The 16,060-nt window shown below is 46.2% G+C and overlaps 1 protein-coding gene across 8 annotated transcripts in view; it reads right to left on the bottom strand.

The window, feature by feature from the left end:
- Positions 1–2,604: 2,604 nt before the first annotated feature.
- LOC120057095 (nuclear pore complex protein Nup98-Nup96-like) overlaps positions 2,605–16,060 on the bottom strand; it is a 30,862-nt gene continuing 17,406 nt past the window's right edge. For 6 of the 8 annotated variants that reach the window (XM_039005504.1, XM_039005502.1, XM_039005506.1 and 3 more), the window contains 20 exons: positions 15,731–15,868; positions 14,893–15,214; positions 14,505–14,624; positions 14,223–14,379; positions 13,864–14,056; positions 13,637–13,775; positions 13,165–13,342; positions 12,928–13,083; positions 11,232–11,459; positions 10,997–11,126; positions 10,552–10,799; positions 9,974–10,155; positions 9,064–9,296; positions 8,607–8,867; positions 8,234–8,391; positions 7,792–8,075; positions 7,350–7,571; positions 4,675–5,158; positions 4,000–4,111; positions 2,605–3,920 (listed from right to left, as the gene is read on the bottom strand). In XM_039005504.1, coding sequence (XP_038861432.1) covers positions 3,742–3,920; positions 4,000–4,111; positions 4,675–5,158; positions 7,350–7,571; positions 7,792–8,075; positions 8,234–8,391; positions 8,607–8,867; positions 9,064–9,296; positions 9,974–10,155; positions 10,552–10,799; positions 10,997–11,126; positions 11,232–11,459; positions 12,928–13,083; positions 13,165–13,342; positions 13,637–13,775; positions 13,864–14,056; positions 14,223–14,379; positions 14,505–14,624; positions 14,893–15,214; positions 15,731–15,868 — 4,124 coding nt within the window. In that variant the 3' untranslated portion in view covers positions 2,605–3,741. The remainder of the gene's footprint in view (positions 3,921–3,999; positions 4,112–4,674; positions 5,159–7,349; positions 7,572–7,791; positions 8,076–8,233; positions 8,392–8,606; positions 8,868–9,063; positions 9,297–9,973; positions 10,156–10,551; positions 10,800–10,996; positions 11,127–11,231; positions 11,460–12,927; positions 13,084–13,164; positions 13,343–13,636; positions 13,776–13,863; positions 14,057–14,222; positions 14,380–14,504; positions 14,625–14,892; positions 15,215–15,730; positions 15,869–16,060) is intronic. The other 2 variants (XM_039005507.1, XM_039005509.1) reach the window with 1 other exon arrangement.

Here is a 16,060-nt window from a genome sequence, read left to right as displayed (position 1 = left end):
AGTGACAGTCCATGGATGCATGCATGTAATATCCACAGTCCACCTTTGCCCCTTAATACATCGTTGAAGGGTTGTTCATTCAGCATCCAATGTGAAAGTATAATCTGCCACATTTTCAATGTTAGGTCAGTTAGGTCACTATATTGTAGTTGGCATTTTAGAACACTCGGGGAATAAAACGAAATGGCCTACTGTTAAGCTACGGACTGCCAAAGTGAGAAAAACTGCCCTCAAATTCTTCCATCGATAAGCAATCAGAACCTCGTCTCTAATGCAATATATGTTGTAAAATGTTTAAGCAAAAAAAGAGCACGTACCTGGAAGAAAACTAAAACAGAGGAAGAATAGCCACGTAGAAAAGACGCTCCATAGATGCATGGTGCTAAACAGGCACAATATGCCGCTTTATGTTTGACACAGCGGGCAGAAGAGCAAAATAGTCCCCTACAGCAGAGAGAATTTACCGTATTTGCGGAGTTCAGCGTAGGCCTGAAACACGCTGCGAAGAGACAGCTGCGCACAGGGCTGGTTTTGGAAGAACTGCCGCTGTATCCAGGAACCTAGTCTTCCTACCGCGCTGTGGTGCGCGCCCCACATAGTGCAAAAGGAGGCATGGCGCGCCGCGCGATTTTATATACACTGCCTTTATAAAGTATTCACACCCCAGAACTTTATCCACATTTTGTTTAAAGCCTGAATTTAAAATGAATTAAATTGAGAGAAACATTTTGTTACCGGCCTACACAGAATACCCGATAATGTCAAAGTGGAATGATGTTTTTCGATTTTTAAAAAACAAATTAATAGAGTTAATGAGTATTCAACGCCTTTATTATACGAACCTAAATAATTACAGGAGTTAAAATGTGCTTAAGTCACATACGTTCCAGTGCCCTTCTTTGGGAGTCATCTATTGGTAGATGTAAAAATAAAAGCAGACATTGAATATTCCTTTGAGCATGGTTAAGTTTTTACACTTTGGATGGTGTATCAATACACCCAGTCACTACAAAATTACAGGCGTCCATCCTAACTCAGTTGCCAAAGAGAAGGGAAACCACTCAGGGATTTCACCATGAAACCAATGGTGACTTAAGAGTTTAATGGGTGTGATATGATAAAACTGCAGATGGATGAACACCATTGTAGTTACTACGCAATACTAACATAATTGACAGAGTGAAAGGAAAGAAGCCTGTAGAGCAGGGGTGTCAAACTCATTCCACGGAGGGCCTAGTGTCTGCAGGTTTTTGGTTTTTCCTTTCAATAAAGCCCTAGACAACCAGGTGTGGGGAGTTCCTAACTAATTAGTGATGTTAATTCATCAATCAAGTACAAGGGAGGAGCGAAAACCCGCAGACACTCGGCCCCCCGTGGAATGAGTTTGACACCTGTGCTGTAGAGCATGTCATTCCACGGAGGGCTGAATGTCTGCGGGTTTTCGCTCTTCCCTTGTACTTGATTGATGAATTAAGGTCACTAATTAGTAAGGAACTCTCCTCACCTGGTTGTTTAGACCTTAATTGAAAGGAAAAAACAAAAACCAACAGACACTAGGCCCTCCATGGAATTAGTTTGAGACCCCTGATGTAGAGAATAAAAATATTCCAAAACATTCATCCTGTTTGCAACAAGGCACTACAGTAATACTGCAAAAAATGCAGCAAAGCAATTTACTTTTTGTCCTGAATACAAAAGTGTTATGTTTGGGGCAAATACAATACATTACCGAGTTCCATTTTTTTTCAAGAATAGTGGTGGCTGCATCATGTTATGTGTATGCTTGTAGTTAAGGACTGGGGAGTTTTTCCATGATGAAAAGTAATGGAGCTAAGCACAGGCAAAATCCTAGAGGAAAACCTTGTTCCATCTGCTTTTCACCAGACACATCTTTCAGCAGGACAATAACCTAAAACACAAGGCCATATCTAGTTCTCACTGTCATTATGGGGTATTGTGTGTAATGGGTGAGAAACAATTTCATCCATTTTGAACTCAGGCTTTAACAATAAATTGTGGACTAAGTCATTGGGTACAAATACTTTCTGAAGGCACTGTAATAATGTACAGAATGAATGGTAGGTTACATGCAATACTGTAAATCCATTTGAAACAAACTTTAAAGCTATAACACGGGGCACCAAAGAAGAGTCCAACTGGCACTGACTCCATAACTTCTGTAACATAGGAGGAAAACACACCATTAGGTTTTTAAAGATGCATCTGATGTGAATAATTGAACAGAGAAGGCAGGCCACTTGTCCGATTTCAATGTAATGGTACCTAAAGCTGCTTGTACCGTGGACACGTCAGGTGGCAGGTACTTAACACATCCGTCCATCCATCGACACACATGGTCCCACTCAGCAACCCTGTTCATTGTAACACAATGTAAGCAAGGCACTTCATCTGGAGAAAGGAGCCCTTTAAAAATGCATTAGGCCTTTTAAAAACAGAGAGTAAATGCAAATTCTGTCCGATACAGAAGACGAACAGCCTAGAGAAGAATGGCGGTAGACTAAAAATAAACCTAGTGAGGGATTCAAGATCTGACACAGAGTGCATGAGTAAAGGTATAGTATTGCACAAAATTGTTGAATACAATTCAGGACAAAATAGAATGCATTTTATTCAGACTAATAAAAATGTTATCACCATCACAATCGTGCACAAAGCAACGGCAGCAACAGAAGTCCGGAGACCCTCCTCGTAAAAGGCACTGTGTGCGAGGGGAGCGGTCTTCCACCCAAAATATACTGCGACAGCAGCACAACAATCAATAAGTACATTTCTCTTGAAAAATCTAAATACAGAAAACTAGAGAGTAAGGGGAACAAAAGGATGATAGAGGGTGTGTGACTGAAGGTAACACCAAGGACTTGTAAATGATATTTAAAATATCATTCAAACTCCTTGCAGACCAGAGAAATTGGATTGGCTCATTAAAAACAAACTATTGTTGGATCACTGATTACAAAAACCAGCTCTGGTAGTCCCCCATAAAATAGAAATCTGAAACATATATTTGTGATGAAGTGCTAGTTAGATTCCATTCCAATACACTACATACTCTAGGTTTCAGACAATATACAACAAAAAAGCTACAAAAATATAAGTTTATCCATTCTCAATTTACATTTTCTCTATGTCTTTTGGTATCCAAAATCAAGAATTGTTCATTTCAAGCCTGCAATTTGTACAATATTACATGAGTCTTCTCCATTTTCAGCTGGATAGATCTTCCCTATGTATTCACATATTGACAGTTCATCCCTGACAGCTCCCTAACCAATCTTACTATAATGACCTTTAAGTTTCCACGTTGATGTAAAACAAGTCAAACAAACAGTTTGCAGAAAGCATTTATACTGGCGGTACACACACCAGCCAATGAGATTGTCCCTTTAAACAGGGTCAAAAGTTGGTGAGTATTAGGAGGGTTGAGCAGTTCAATATTTAAACACATCTTACAAACTAAGTACAACAGAACTAAACAAAAACAAAACAACTTGCAAGTCATTCATTTCCACACACACACAGAGGAATGCTTCATCCAATAATCTTGTGCCATTTTCTTCAGGAGAAACCAAAGTCCCAAAGGAGCACACTTCAAGTCCATCGCTGCATTCTCAACCAAACCCCAGTAGTTCTAAACTGTCCCAGATAGTCCCCTCCTACCCCCACTGTTCTCATTGGCTTCCAACAAACTACCTCAGTTGCTATTGGGCAGGGGGCAGATCATTAGCTGACAATGAGCTGTCTCAGATATGATTGGGTGAGACTGCGGAGCTCCTCGAGAGCATAGTCCTCGGGCATGGGCAGACGGCCGATGTTGGACGCAAGCTGGGACAAGGGGATCTCACCACCCTGCTGCAGACTCAACACCACACGCAGGATATTAGCCACACACTTGGCCATCTCTGGAGACAGGAGAGAGAACAGGGTTAGATATAGGAACACACACACAACACTAAAGCAGACAGAGCTCGATCTCCTCACCTGATTGGGCGAGGCGGTCCTTGGCGGTGGAGCAAGGGAGGAGCTCTATCCTGCTGCAGAGTGACGTCACCTCAGTGTGTAGACACTCCAGCTCGTAACCAGTACTGTCCATCTGAACACACACACAGAGAGAGAGAGAATGACTCAGTAATATACCATTCCAACTGATAAACAGCAATGTTAATCTGAGTACACAGTAGAAACACTCTCCCATTAACATGCCCAAAGACACCTAAATGTGCAAGTGCTTCAGCTCATAGCCACTATTGTCCATCTGTATATGACAGAGACAAATAATCAGGAGATTAGCAGTATAAATAATTGGCTAACATAATTAACAGTAATGGAGTCAACATAATGAAGACGACAGACAAGTGGAGCTAGCTGATGCGCTGTGGGACTAGCTTTCAAATGTCTGGACATGTGCTGATTATTTAGCAAATTTCAAGGTGAATTTTAGGTTAATTGAGCTGGGATATTGTGGTGACGACTTTTTCCTGTGTCTTTTGGGAATCATGACGGCACATGGCTACAGCTAGCTCAACTGATTTATGACAATATAACTGACAAATTCCAATTTGGGGGTTAGAAATCTTTAGGGCGCAGACAAAATCCCCCAAACTCACAGTATGGTATGCATGTCTGTTGTAGTCTAGTCTAGACAGACACGCGTACCTGTTGTATGGCGTGTAGGGTCTGTATGACTCCGATGTAGTCCAGGTAGACTCTGCCAGCCGTGTCCCAGTCCTGGATCACAGAACTGCGCTCAGGAACTGCAAGCCCCTCCAGGAACTCCAAGAGGTACTCATGGTTATCATTAATGATGCAATCTACAGGGGAAATTGCACAGAGACAGGGGAACAGGGTTAGAGGTTGTCTGGGTGTGTGTGCGCGCGCGTGAGTGTTTACATGCACACCTGAGGCAAGGTGCTGTATGACCAGACTGTGGCAGAGGTTCCAGTGTCCTGCTCTGTACAGGTGAAGGGCCTCTCCGTGTCTGTCTGTGTCTCTTCTGGCTCTGGTAGCTTTGGCCTGGTGGAGCCACTGTTCTGGGATCAGTAGTCTCTCTGTGAGAAAGTGCTCTTTCTTGGCAGACTCCTCCGTCTCCAGTAGGGGGCAGTGCAGCTGCAGCATCTCCCTCACCGCCAACTCACGCAGCCTGGACAGAGGAGAAAGACATGTAAAGTCTTATGAAATTAACTAGCTAACATGTTTCAAGTTTTCCAACAGTGCTTGCTCACGTAATGTGTAAGCTTTCCTGAGACATGTTTACTTCCTTTAGCTCACCGAGCACAGAGGGCTAACACATTGCGCAGACGAGTCGGGTTTGAACTTTGAACCCAGCTGGTCACAGTAGCACTTGTGAGATTATGATGAATCCTTGTCAGCCCATCCAGGTTATCTGCTGAGAGCACTGACCCTCAAATACTCCTCTCACTCATCAACTTAACCTTCCTCATGACTATGTGCCAGGTAGCCTGGCGGGTAGGATTATTGGGCCAACAACCGAAAGGTTGCTTGACCAAACCCCTGAGCTGACAAGGTAAAAATGTGTCATTCTACCCCCGAGCAAGGCAGTTAACCCACTGTTCCCTGGGCACCGAAGATGTGGATGTCGATTAAGGCAGCCCCCAGCACCTCTGATTCAGAGGGGTTGGGTTAAATGCAGAAGACACATTTCAGTTGCACAACTATCTAGGTATACCCCTTTTCCTAATAAGCAAACCACGTGTGTCTGTATGAGTGTAATACATTATATATACCTAGATATTGTTTCCACTTCACAGTAACAGCTTAGTTGACGAGTGCAGAAATTTGACAAACTGACTTGTTGGAAAGGTGGCAATCCTATGATGGTGCCACGTTGAACATCAGAGTTCTTCAGTAAGGCCTTTCTACTACCAATGTCTCTATGGAGATTGCATGGCTGTGTGCTCCATTTTATACACCTGTCAGCAATTTCCACCTTTTGTCTATTCCATTTGCACAACAGCATGTAAAATTTATTGTCAATCAGTGTTGCTTCCTAAGTGGACAGTTTGATTTCACAGAAGTGTGATTGACTTGGAGTTACATTGTGTTGTTTAAGTGTTCCCTTTATTTTTTTGAGCAGTGTATATATATACACACACACACAAATGTATGCAGACACCCCTTCAAATTAGTGGATTCAGCTATTTCAGCCACACCCGTTGCTGACAGGTGTATAAAATGGAGCACACAGCCATGCAATCTCCATAGAGACATTGGTAGTAGAAAGGCCTTACTGAAGAACTCTGATGTTCAACGTGGCACCATCATAGGATTGCCACCTTTCCAACAAGTCAGTTTGTCAAATTTCTGCACTCGTCAACTAAGCTGTTATTGTGAAGTGGAAACATCTGGGGGCAACAACGGCACAGCTGCGAAGTGGTAGGCCATACAACCTCAAAACGGGACCGCTGAAGCGCATAAAAATCGTCCGTCCTTGGTTGCAACGCTCACTACAGAGTTCCCAAACTGCCTCTGGAAGCAACGTCAGCACAAGAACTGTTAGTCGGGAGCGTCATGAAATGGGTTTCCATGGGAACTTGTTCTCAACTAGCTTACCTGGTTAAATAAAAATAAAATGGACGATCAGCCGCACACAAGCCTAAGATTACCATGCGTAATGCCAAGGGTCGGCTGGAGTGGTGTAAAGCTCGCCACCATTGGACTCCGGAGCAGTGGAAAACGTGCTCTCTGGAGTGATAAACACACTCAACATTTGGAAGTCCGACGGACGAATCTGGGTCTGGCGGATGCCAGGAGAACGCTACCTGCCCCAATGCATAGCGTCAACTGTAAAGTTTAGGGGAGGAGGACTAATGGTCTGGGGCTGTTTTTCATGGTTTGAGCTAGGTCTCTTAGTTACAGTGAAGGGAAAGCTTAATGCTACAGCATACAATGACATTCTAGACAATTCTGTGCTTCCAACTTTGTTTAGGGAAGGCCCTTTCCTGTTTCAGCATGACAATGCCAAAATGCACAAAGCGAGGTCCATACAGAAATGAGATCGGTGTGGAAGAACTTGACTGGCCTGCACAGAGCTCTGACCTCAACCTCATTGAACACGTTGGGATGAATTGGAATGCAGACTGCGAGCCAGGCCTAATCGCCTAACATCAGTGCCCGACCTCACTAATGCTCGTGGCTGAATGGAAGCAAGTCCCCACATCAATGTTCCAACATCTAGTAGAAAGCCTTCCCAGAAGAGTGGAGGCTGTTATAGCAGCAAAGGGGGGACCAACTCCATATTAATGCCCATGATTTTGGAATGAACTGTTCGACGATCAGGTGTCCACATACTTTTGGTAATGTAGTGTACGTACGTGTTGTCAGGTATGTGCAGCAGTACGTAGATGGCCATGTCCCAGAGGCCAGCACTCTCCAGCTGGGCAGCATAGCTGGTGTGTATGAGGCCCTGTCGGGCGGGGCTGAGGTGTGTGTAGTGCAGCGCCTGCAGGACCGACCACAGGTGCCAGCTCAGACGGTAGTCAAGACACTCCCACGTCACCGCCAGGGGGTCCAACAACTGCTGCAGGCTGTAGTGCCTGGGAGGGAGAGGGAGCCATCACTTAAACCCGACTCTAGAGGTAGTTTACTGTTATTCTGTTAAATCTGCTTGATAATGATAATGTAGGATTAGTTCTAGTCAGAGAAACCTACAGCCCCACTCCACCCCTTAGTAAAGCAAAAAAATATATTTTGAGAAACATATACAGTGCATTGTGGGAAGTATGTAGGCGCAGTGTGTTGTGGGTAGTGTAGTACCTGTCGCTGTAGAGTTTGAGCAGGTGGAAGCAGATATCGTAAAGCGGCCGTTTAGACTCTTCCTCCTCCATGTCCGGCTGGTCTGATTGGTCGAGGTAGGGGGGAAGGGGGGCGCAGGCATACTTCTGACCCTCAGCAGAGCCCTGGAAGGCAGCCTCGTACTTGGCCAGGGCTTCAGCAATGGAGGCGGTGGGAGGCAGCATGTACCACAGGTGGACCGCCATACAACGCCTCCAGTCCAGTTCTGAACACACATTCACCTCACAGTCTGTAGACTGCCACACCTAGAGAGACCAGTACATACAGCTCAGAAAACATTTATCATTCATGTATTTTCCAACAAATTATGTGGATTACACACACATTATGTGGATTACACACACATGACAATCCAGTTAATGGCGGTCTGAACACAACAACAGCTGGACACACAGTTACTTACAGGTTTCCCAGCGAGAAGGGCAAAGATCCGTAGCCTCTCCTCAGGCAGGAAAGAGTCTGTCTGCATCCTGTTCCAGTCTCCAAGCTGCAGTGCCAGCAGCTCCCGGCCGTACTGAGAGCCCACCGCCTGGGACAGCAGCAGGGAGAGACGGTGGTCCCCTACACACAGGTTTAAGACAACTTAATGCGATCCTACAACCTGTCCCAACGGTTTCGTAAGACACCACTTGTATGCAGCAGGGTTTAGCTTCCTACCCCTCCCCTCCTCCATCCATCCATTCCCTCGTCTTCCTGATCTCCCTTCCTTCCTCAACATCCCCTCAATTTCCAATCCCCCCTACCTCTGTCACCCCTCCAATCCCCCCTCTCCTCACCACTCTTCTGAGCCAGCCTGCAGGCATCACTGATCCGGTGTCCAGTCAGGTAGCTAAAGATGGCCTCCACGTTTCCTCCCCCCTTGTTCAGGCCCACTTCCTGCTCGATCCTCTGGGTGGCACTGTGGGACAGCCAAGCTGAGAAGCTCCTTCTCCTCTCCATCTGCTGCAGGTAGCCACTGGTACCAGGCACTGCTGAACACCGTCGGCCCCACAGGGCCTCACACAGAGTCCACACCTGAGCCCAGTGACCCAGGACTGCTACAGGGAGATGGACATAAAGAGGATAGCATTAGCAAGCATATATTTTTTATATATCTGAACACATCGAGATCACCATGGGAGAGGATTAAAACAGAAATATACAGGGGTGATGTCAGAATAATAGGGAAGTTTTGGAATTGGACCAATAATGAATGTGCACCATCTACCATTGTGTGTGTGTTGCATCTCTTACCATCTCCAGCACCAGCCTCCTGGTTGAGGTCAGTAATCCACTCTGCGTACTCGTGCAGGGCGGCCACACCGCTCTGGGGCTGGATGAAGGGGCAGGGCCCCTCTGTACTGATGCTGCTGTGCTTCAGGCTGATCTCCAGGGGCCGCTGGTACACCGCTTGGCTCTCCTCACTGTCCCGCAGCTCCAGACCAACCACCTGCTCGATCACCACCTTGAATGGACTGTCTGACAGTCTGTACAGTGAAAGACAGAAGGATGGGGAGAAAGATGGATTTGGAGGAGAGGAACGAGGAATGTTTAGGCTTTAGTTTCGATCTCTAAACAAACCTCAAACAGTCCTTTCATACAGGTCTGGATCCCATTTCCACACTCCTACTGTGTAGATTTTTTATTTATTTTATTTAACCCTTATTTTACTAGTAAGTTGACAGACCAAATTCTCATTTACAGCAACAACCTGGGGAATGGTTACAGGGGAAAGAAGAGCCTAATTGGAAGCTGGGGATGATAGGTGACCATGATGGTACGAGGGCCAGATTGGGAATCTAGCTAGGACACCCAGGTTAACAATACTCTTACGATAAGTGCCATGGGATCTTTAGTGTCCACAGAGTCAGGACACTCGTTTAACGTCCCATCTGAAAGACGGCACCCTACACAGGGCAATGACCCCCATCACTGCCCTGTGGCATTGGGATATTTTTTTAAGACCAGAGGAAAGAGTGCCTCCTATTGGCCCTCCAACACCTCTTCCAGCAGCATCTGGTCTCACAGTCAGGGACCGACCAGGACCAACCCTGCTTAGCTTCAGAGGCAAGCCAGCAGTGGGGTGCAGGGAGGTATGCTGCTGGTCAAGTGGTCTGATGACAGTGGTCTGGTGTGTGTGTGTGTGTGTGTGTGTATTGCTTACCGTCTACTCTTGGCAGGTTTGGGCAGGAATCCAAAGCCTGTAGCTCCTGTGTCTCCGTGGTCCTGCTCCTTGTCCCCGGCCCCACTTAGCCCGTCTCCACAGTGGACCAGAGTCCAGCCAGGACCCCAGCCCACCCGAAATGACCGGCCCGTGAACAAAGCCACATCCATCAGAAGACGGCCCTGGATGGATGGGAATGGATTACAACAACCCATACTTTACAGCCCTATTCACACATAATAAACAGTGGAATCATTCAAATTATCCAGCAAATCTCAATGTTCTTGATGTAAAGTTTCATTGCTTTGCCCCGTGTACATCTGAATGTATCCTTGTGTAAATCAGTCTACTGTACCTGATATTTCAACTCTTAACGATTATAATTGTATCATGAAGTGTCTAGCAAAAATTCCAGTAACTTTCCCCAAATTTTCCAGAAATCCTGGTTGGAGGATTCCAGATTTCCTACTTAGTCCCTCTTAAACCTGTTAATCTTCCAACCAGGAGTTTTGGAAAAACCTGTGAATTTGGGGAAAGTTCCAGGAAATGTAACACATTAGAAGTATAGCTATCAATACCTTCCCCAGTGTGACTGAGTTCTCTGGGTCCACAGGTCCCCCCAGGCGCCGAGCCCCTACTGTCCGTACAGTGGCCTCGGCCGGTGGGGCTGGCAAAAAAAAAGAGGGCCAGGGGGAGACCCGCGAAGGCTCAGGCACCGCCGGCGACACCCGAGACAGCCTGCCGGGAAGGCCCCCACCAAAGGGCACGTCAGGGAGCTGAAAGAAGAGACCGGCACTGCTGAAACGAGTCTGCAGGAGACCACCGACTGGAGAGAGAACGCAAGGGTGGGGGGAAGAAGAGCTCAATGAACACAATCCAAGTAAACCACCTTTAATTCATCCAATAGTAAAGCTTCCTTCAGAAGGACTGCTATATTAGCATTTTAGGCCTGTTAGGGTCTGTAAGTAAAGGATGGCGACTGTGGGTATAATTCAGTGTTTGGGCTGTGTGTCTGACACTTACTGGAGGGCCTGCCCTGCGTGCCAGGCAGGTGGATGTGAGGAGAGGCCACGTCTAGAGAACTTGTCATCCCTCCCTGCTCCTGGAACATGTCACCATCATCGTCCTCAGCAAACAGCGATGCCTTCATAATCTGAGAAAAGGGAAGCACAAGCTACCGTCATGAAGCGAGTGAGGGAAAACACACCACCCACACCATTAAACAAGTGGCGCATGAGGGTGTACAGTAGTATATTACCTGTAGTGTGTGAGGGTTGATCCCCAGCGAGGAGGCAATCTGACTGGACGCTGAGACAGAGTCGTGTTCCGTATGGGTCACATTCCCCAGCCGACTTCCCTTCTCCCCTATGCCACTCTCCCCTTCCTCCTCCCCCAACATGCTCTCCCCTGGGGCATCCTGGGTAATGTCGGCCATATCACTGTCCACCTCCAATACGCGATTCAGCAGCTCCAGCACTGCTGTGGACTGTACACACAGCGGGTCGACAAACGACACAGCAGGGAAAGTGCCGCCAAACACCAAGAAGAGACAGACACACAAATAAAATCAGTTTAGTGTAATCAGCTTACGTAAGTAAATGTAAAATGTCAGTATCTGTATTCAGAGCAGTTGGTTCCAGGTCAGTGAGCTCCACTGGTCAGAGCAGATGGTACAGGTGTGTGGACGAAGACCACATATGGTGGACATCACTCTCAATAAGCATTATTTTCTTCTCTACATACACAAGTCTGACAGACCAGCAGAATGTGTCATCTTTAATCCGTTTATTTCATAGCATTATCAGATATCACAGATGAATATAGGAGCAGGTTTTACGTAAGATAAGTCGTAGCTTGAGTCAATAATACCCCAAGAGTAGTAGTTGTAGTTTCTTAAACCCTCAACCAGACAGAAGACCTAATCCTGAATATATTCTGCAGGACTGGCAGAGTTGCCCAAGAACCGCAAGTTATCACACATCACACATCTTTGGTACATTTTTTAAAGCTTGTTTGGCAAAAAAGATAAAACATAAGCAACTATGAATCTGTGAAGAGATTTTTCAGGTTTAACATCTCTGCATTAATACTGGATTTTAATGAGGTACAACCATGGTAATGTGATGTTTTCTGAAGTTACCGTAATCAGTATTAAACCGTTTGTAAATGTTGACTTTAAATACCTAGCAGATGAAACTGACAGTTGGTTAAAAAAATATTTTACAATACAGATTTAATTTAAGAAAAATAAAAAAAATACTTCAGAGTTAAACATTTCCTTAAGTTAGTTTGATTTATTTTTATCCAAAAACCTCATTCAACACTTAGCCCTTAAAACATCTTATTTTCAATCCATTAATTACTTCATGCCTTTGCTAGTGATCCAGGCTGATGTTAAGCTCAGGATATTTAAGATTTAGAGCACAGATGAAGGTGTGCATTTTGAATCGGTTGTGAGGGGCAGAACTTAACCACTAACCAGGACTGACAGACTTGTGCAATCCACCCTGCCCACCTCCTGTCTGTGATTGGTGAGTTGTGGCACCTCAGGTACCGGTGAACATGGGCGGAGAGGAGAACTCAGACCTCCCCACACCACTGATATATAGAACATGGAACATGTGGATGTTTCCCATCTCATCATGTGATGTCAGATTGATGTTTAAGAGCCTTATTGGGGTGCAGAGACCAACATCATCCAGGGCTATCAAACGTAAAACCTTTTTCATAGAAACCTATTGAATACAAGCCATAACAGGAGTGGTGAAACAGAGATATAGGCAGAAGACCCAACACACTGCATGTGGTAGTAATGGTAGTGGAAAGGAAACACTGCTTCTGTTCAGATCATCGGGTATATTTAGGTTGTATATTGATTAAGGCCATCCAAGTGATGTAGAGAGCAGTGAGTATGACTGTCAGTGTGGGTGGGCGCACTGTGCTGCTCAGTCTACCTGAGCCTGTGGCGCCACCTGCTGCTGGGAGGGAGGCAGCTGCTGCAGCCCTGGTGGAAGTCTTGTTGCCGTCTTCAGCTTCTTGGGGTCCACTTTGAGAGGGACTTCCTTATCCTCGTCAGAGTCCTGCAGGCCGTACTTAGAGAAATGAGCCACCTGCAGACACAGGGAGAGAAGAGTCAGACATGGAAGGGAGAAATTGATTCACAGACGCTGTGTGCGTCATGGCATGCTTACCTCAAACACCCAGGACCCAGTCTCGGAGCGGTACTCGAGGAAGCGGGCGCCCTGTTTGCGTGAGGCGTTCTCCAAGCGGCCCTCGTAGTTAATCTCAGACAGACGCTCAGGGCTCTTTATTTGAGTACAGGTGGTCTTATCATTAGGCCACACCCCATCCAGAGTCACCTCTGCTCGCCTGGGAGAGGGGATGAGTGAGTGAGAAAGAGGGGAGAGGGAGAAAGAGATAAGAATATGGGGTTAGTAAAGAGTTGCGGTAAAGGATGAGAGAAAGGGAGAGGAAATAAGGAGAACATTAACTTGAGTTATGCCTCAGCTGTGATCACTATCAGAGTATATGTCAAATCAGTTTGACGTCTGTGATGGCATTACAAGGAAACTGATAACGACAATGTCCCCACTGTGAAGGGGAGGAAGAGCCCCTGTCCCAGGGGAGGAAGAGCCCCCTGGAAGAGCCCCTCCTGTCACTGACCTGTTGAGCCCCTCCCCCTCAGGGGGCTTGTTCTTGTCGTCGAGGTAGACGATGACCTCTTTACGTCTGAAGTGGACAATCTCATCCAGGTTCAGCCCCGTCACGTTCACCTCACCATGGAAGAACACGGAGCCGTAACCTGAGAGCCAATCAGAGAGCAGAGCAGTGAGCTACCGACCAATATTTTTTTAAAGAGCAGTATCCACCCGACCAATCCAGAGTCTTACCTTTTCTGCCCACGGTGAAGTTTTCCACCACACACACCCCGTTTTCATCCACCATTTTGGCCAGCTCTTCCATGGCAGGGATGGTGTAGTAGCCCACACGGCCCAGAACGATACCTGCAGGGTGGGGGGGGCCCTCCTCCACTCGCTCCTCCTGTATGGAGTCATCTCCCAGCGATATGTCCTCGCTGCTCACCTGAAATCAGAGGAGGCAGGTTCAGAACAGTCATGTCAAAAATGTCTAAAGTAGTGCACTATCTGAGGAGCGTGCCCCAAAAAATAAGTGCCCTTTATGGGGAATCAGGTGTCATTTGAGACAACCATATTCACTGTTTGTCTACTCCTTTTTACTATCAGCTCACCTGCAGCCCGTTCCTGCCCCCAGCCCCCATCCTATGGGCATTGAGCTCTGAGATGGTGTCCTGCAGGCTGGGCTTGGCGTAGAACTTGATCTCCAGGTCGTCCTCGGCTCCTCCCTCCACCACCTCCCTCACATCATCATCCTCGTCCACACTGGCACTGTAGGGGAGAGACATGGTCAGCAACCAACACTCCACAGATACATATTTGAAATGTTAACTCTGTGTGTGTGTGTGTGTGTGTGTGTGTGTGTGTGTGTGTGTGTGTGTGTGTGTGTGTCTGACCCGAGTCCGTTGAGGGGGTACTCTGGTGGAGAGGACAGGTCGTCGGAGTCTCTGTTGAGTGGGCTGCTGTACAGGCTGCTGCCATTCAGGTTCTTCAGCACCAGCTTCTTGATGCTCTTCCTAGTTTATAACACCACAGAGAAACACAGATCAGACAACATACACAGATGTACTAACATACACATCAGGTACCATACACCAACATCAGTCAGCAGACAGACAGAAGCATATAGATGCAGCTTGTTACATACAAGAGGTGAAAAGCTATTGAAAACCAAGTTCTAGTATCCGCTTAGAAAAACATAACAGAAAACAGCTGAATTCAGTAAATCAGTGGAAACAGAAACATGTGAACTAGTTAGAAGCAAATTTCCACAGAGACACCTACCTGGGCATGAAGGCTCCGTTGGTGAGAGAAGGCTCGTCGTCATCCAACCCATCAAACAGCTGGGACTTGGAAGAGCCCGATGATGTCAGAGCTTTGGGCCGCACACGTGTCGCAGGTCGCGGTGTCAGTTTGTAGTGAGTTGGCGTGGTCAACGCCTTCTGGGCCACTGGATTGGTGGGCTTCAGACGCTCCTCCTTCTTCTTGGGATCAGAGAGGGGGTTTCTGAAGAGGGGGGAGTCTCCGAAGGGGGAGTAGGCCAGAGCATTGATCTGCTGCTGCAGCACTGCCTGCTGGGCCGCCACCGCGTTAGGGTCCGTCACCGCTGAGTAGAGACAAGTGAAACAGGCATAAGAATTAGGAAGTTCACACCACATCGTGTAATGTTATCCAGACAGTTTCTTCAGTACACTAAAAGAGTAATACAATTGGTACTAGAGCAGTGGTTTTCAAAGTCGGGCTGGCGGGGAAACTGCAGTGAGGAGATTAAGAGTACAGATTATTGTACGGGACAATATACAAACGTTTGAGAAAAAAACATTTGAAAATATACAATTGTATTAAGTAAATATATTCATTGGTTTCTTTTCATTTTGATAAGAGATAAAAATGCACTGAATTTAAGCTTATTTGTTGATGTAAAAATCTAAATTAACTGATTTTAAGGTTGTGTCATTAGATTTGGGGTGTGGTGGGGTGGCAATAAATTATTGGGGGGGGAATAGGGTCCCGGCTGAAAAAGTTTGAATACCACTGTACTAGAGGAAAGGGCGAGGGATGTGCTTTCACATTCAGCTTCAGACTGGATAGATAGGTGGTGATAGACGGAAGTGGTATTTACCAACGGGCTGTTGTGGCGCTCCGAAGCCCAGAGTGCTGTTTCCTGTGCTGAATCCCTGCACTCCAAAACCTCCCATTGTTCCCAGAGTGGAACCCAGCGTCTTGTTATTCCCAAACAGAGACATCTGGCCAGTGCCTACTGTTGACAAACACAGAACACACACGCTCAGAGAAACACACAGACTAATGACTGACATAATGAAGACTCAGATAAAACACATCCAAAAAGGCAAGTCTTTGTTTTTGCTATTTTTTACATGATGGATATTTGATGCATTTGTGGTTTATTTATTATCTTCCATACGATACATGAGAAGTTAACATTATATTT

The sequence above is a fragment of the Salvelinus namaycush genome, chromosome 12 (assembly GCF_016432855.1).
Source record: "Salvelinus namaycush isolate Seneca chromosome 12, SaNama_1.0, whole genome shotgun sequence".
Classification (NCBI taxonomy): Eukaryota; Metazoa; Chordata; class Actinopteri; order Salmoniformes; family Salmonidae; genus Salvelinus; species Salvelinus namaycush.
Note: the sequence above shows the minus strand (reverse complement) of the source record. Positions and strands in the feature narration are given on the sequence as shown.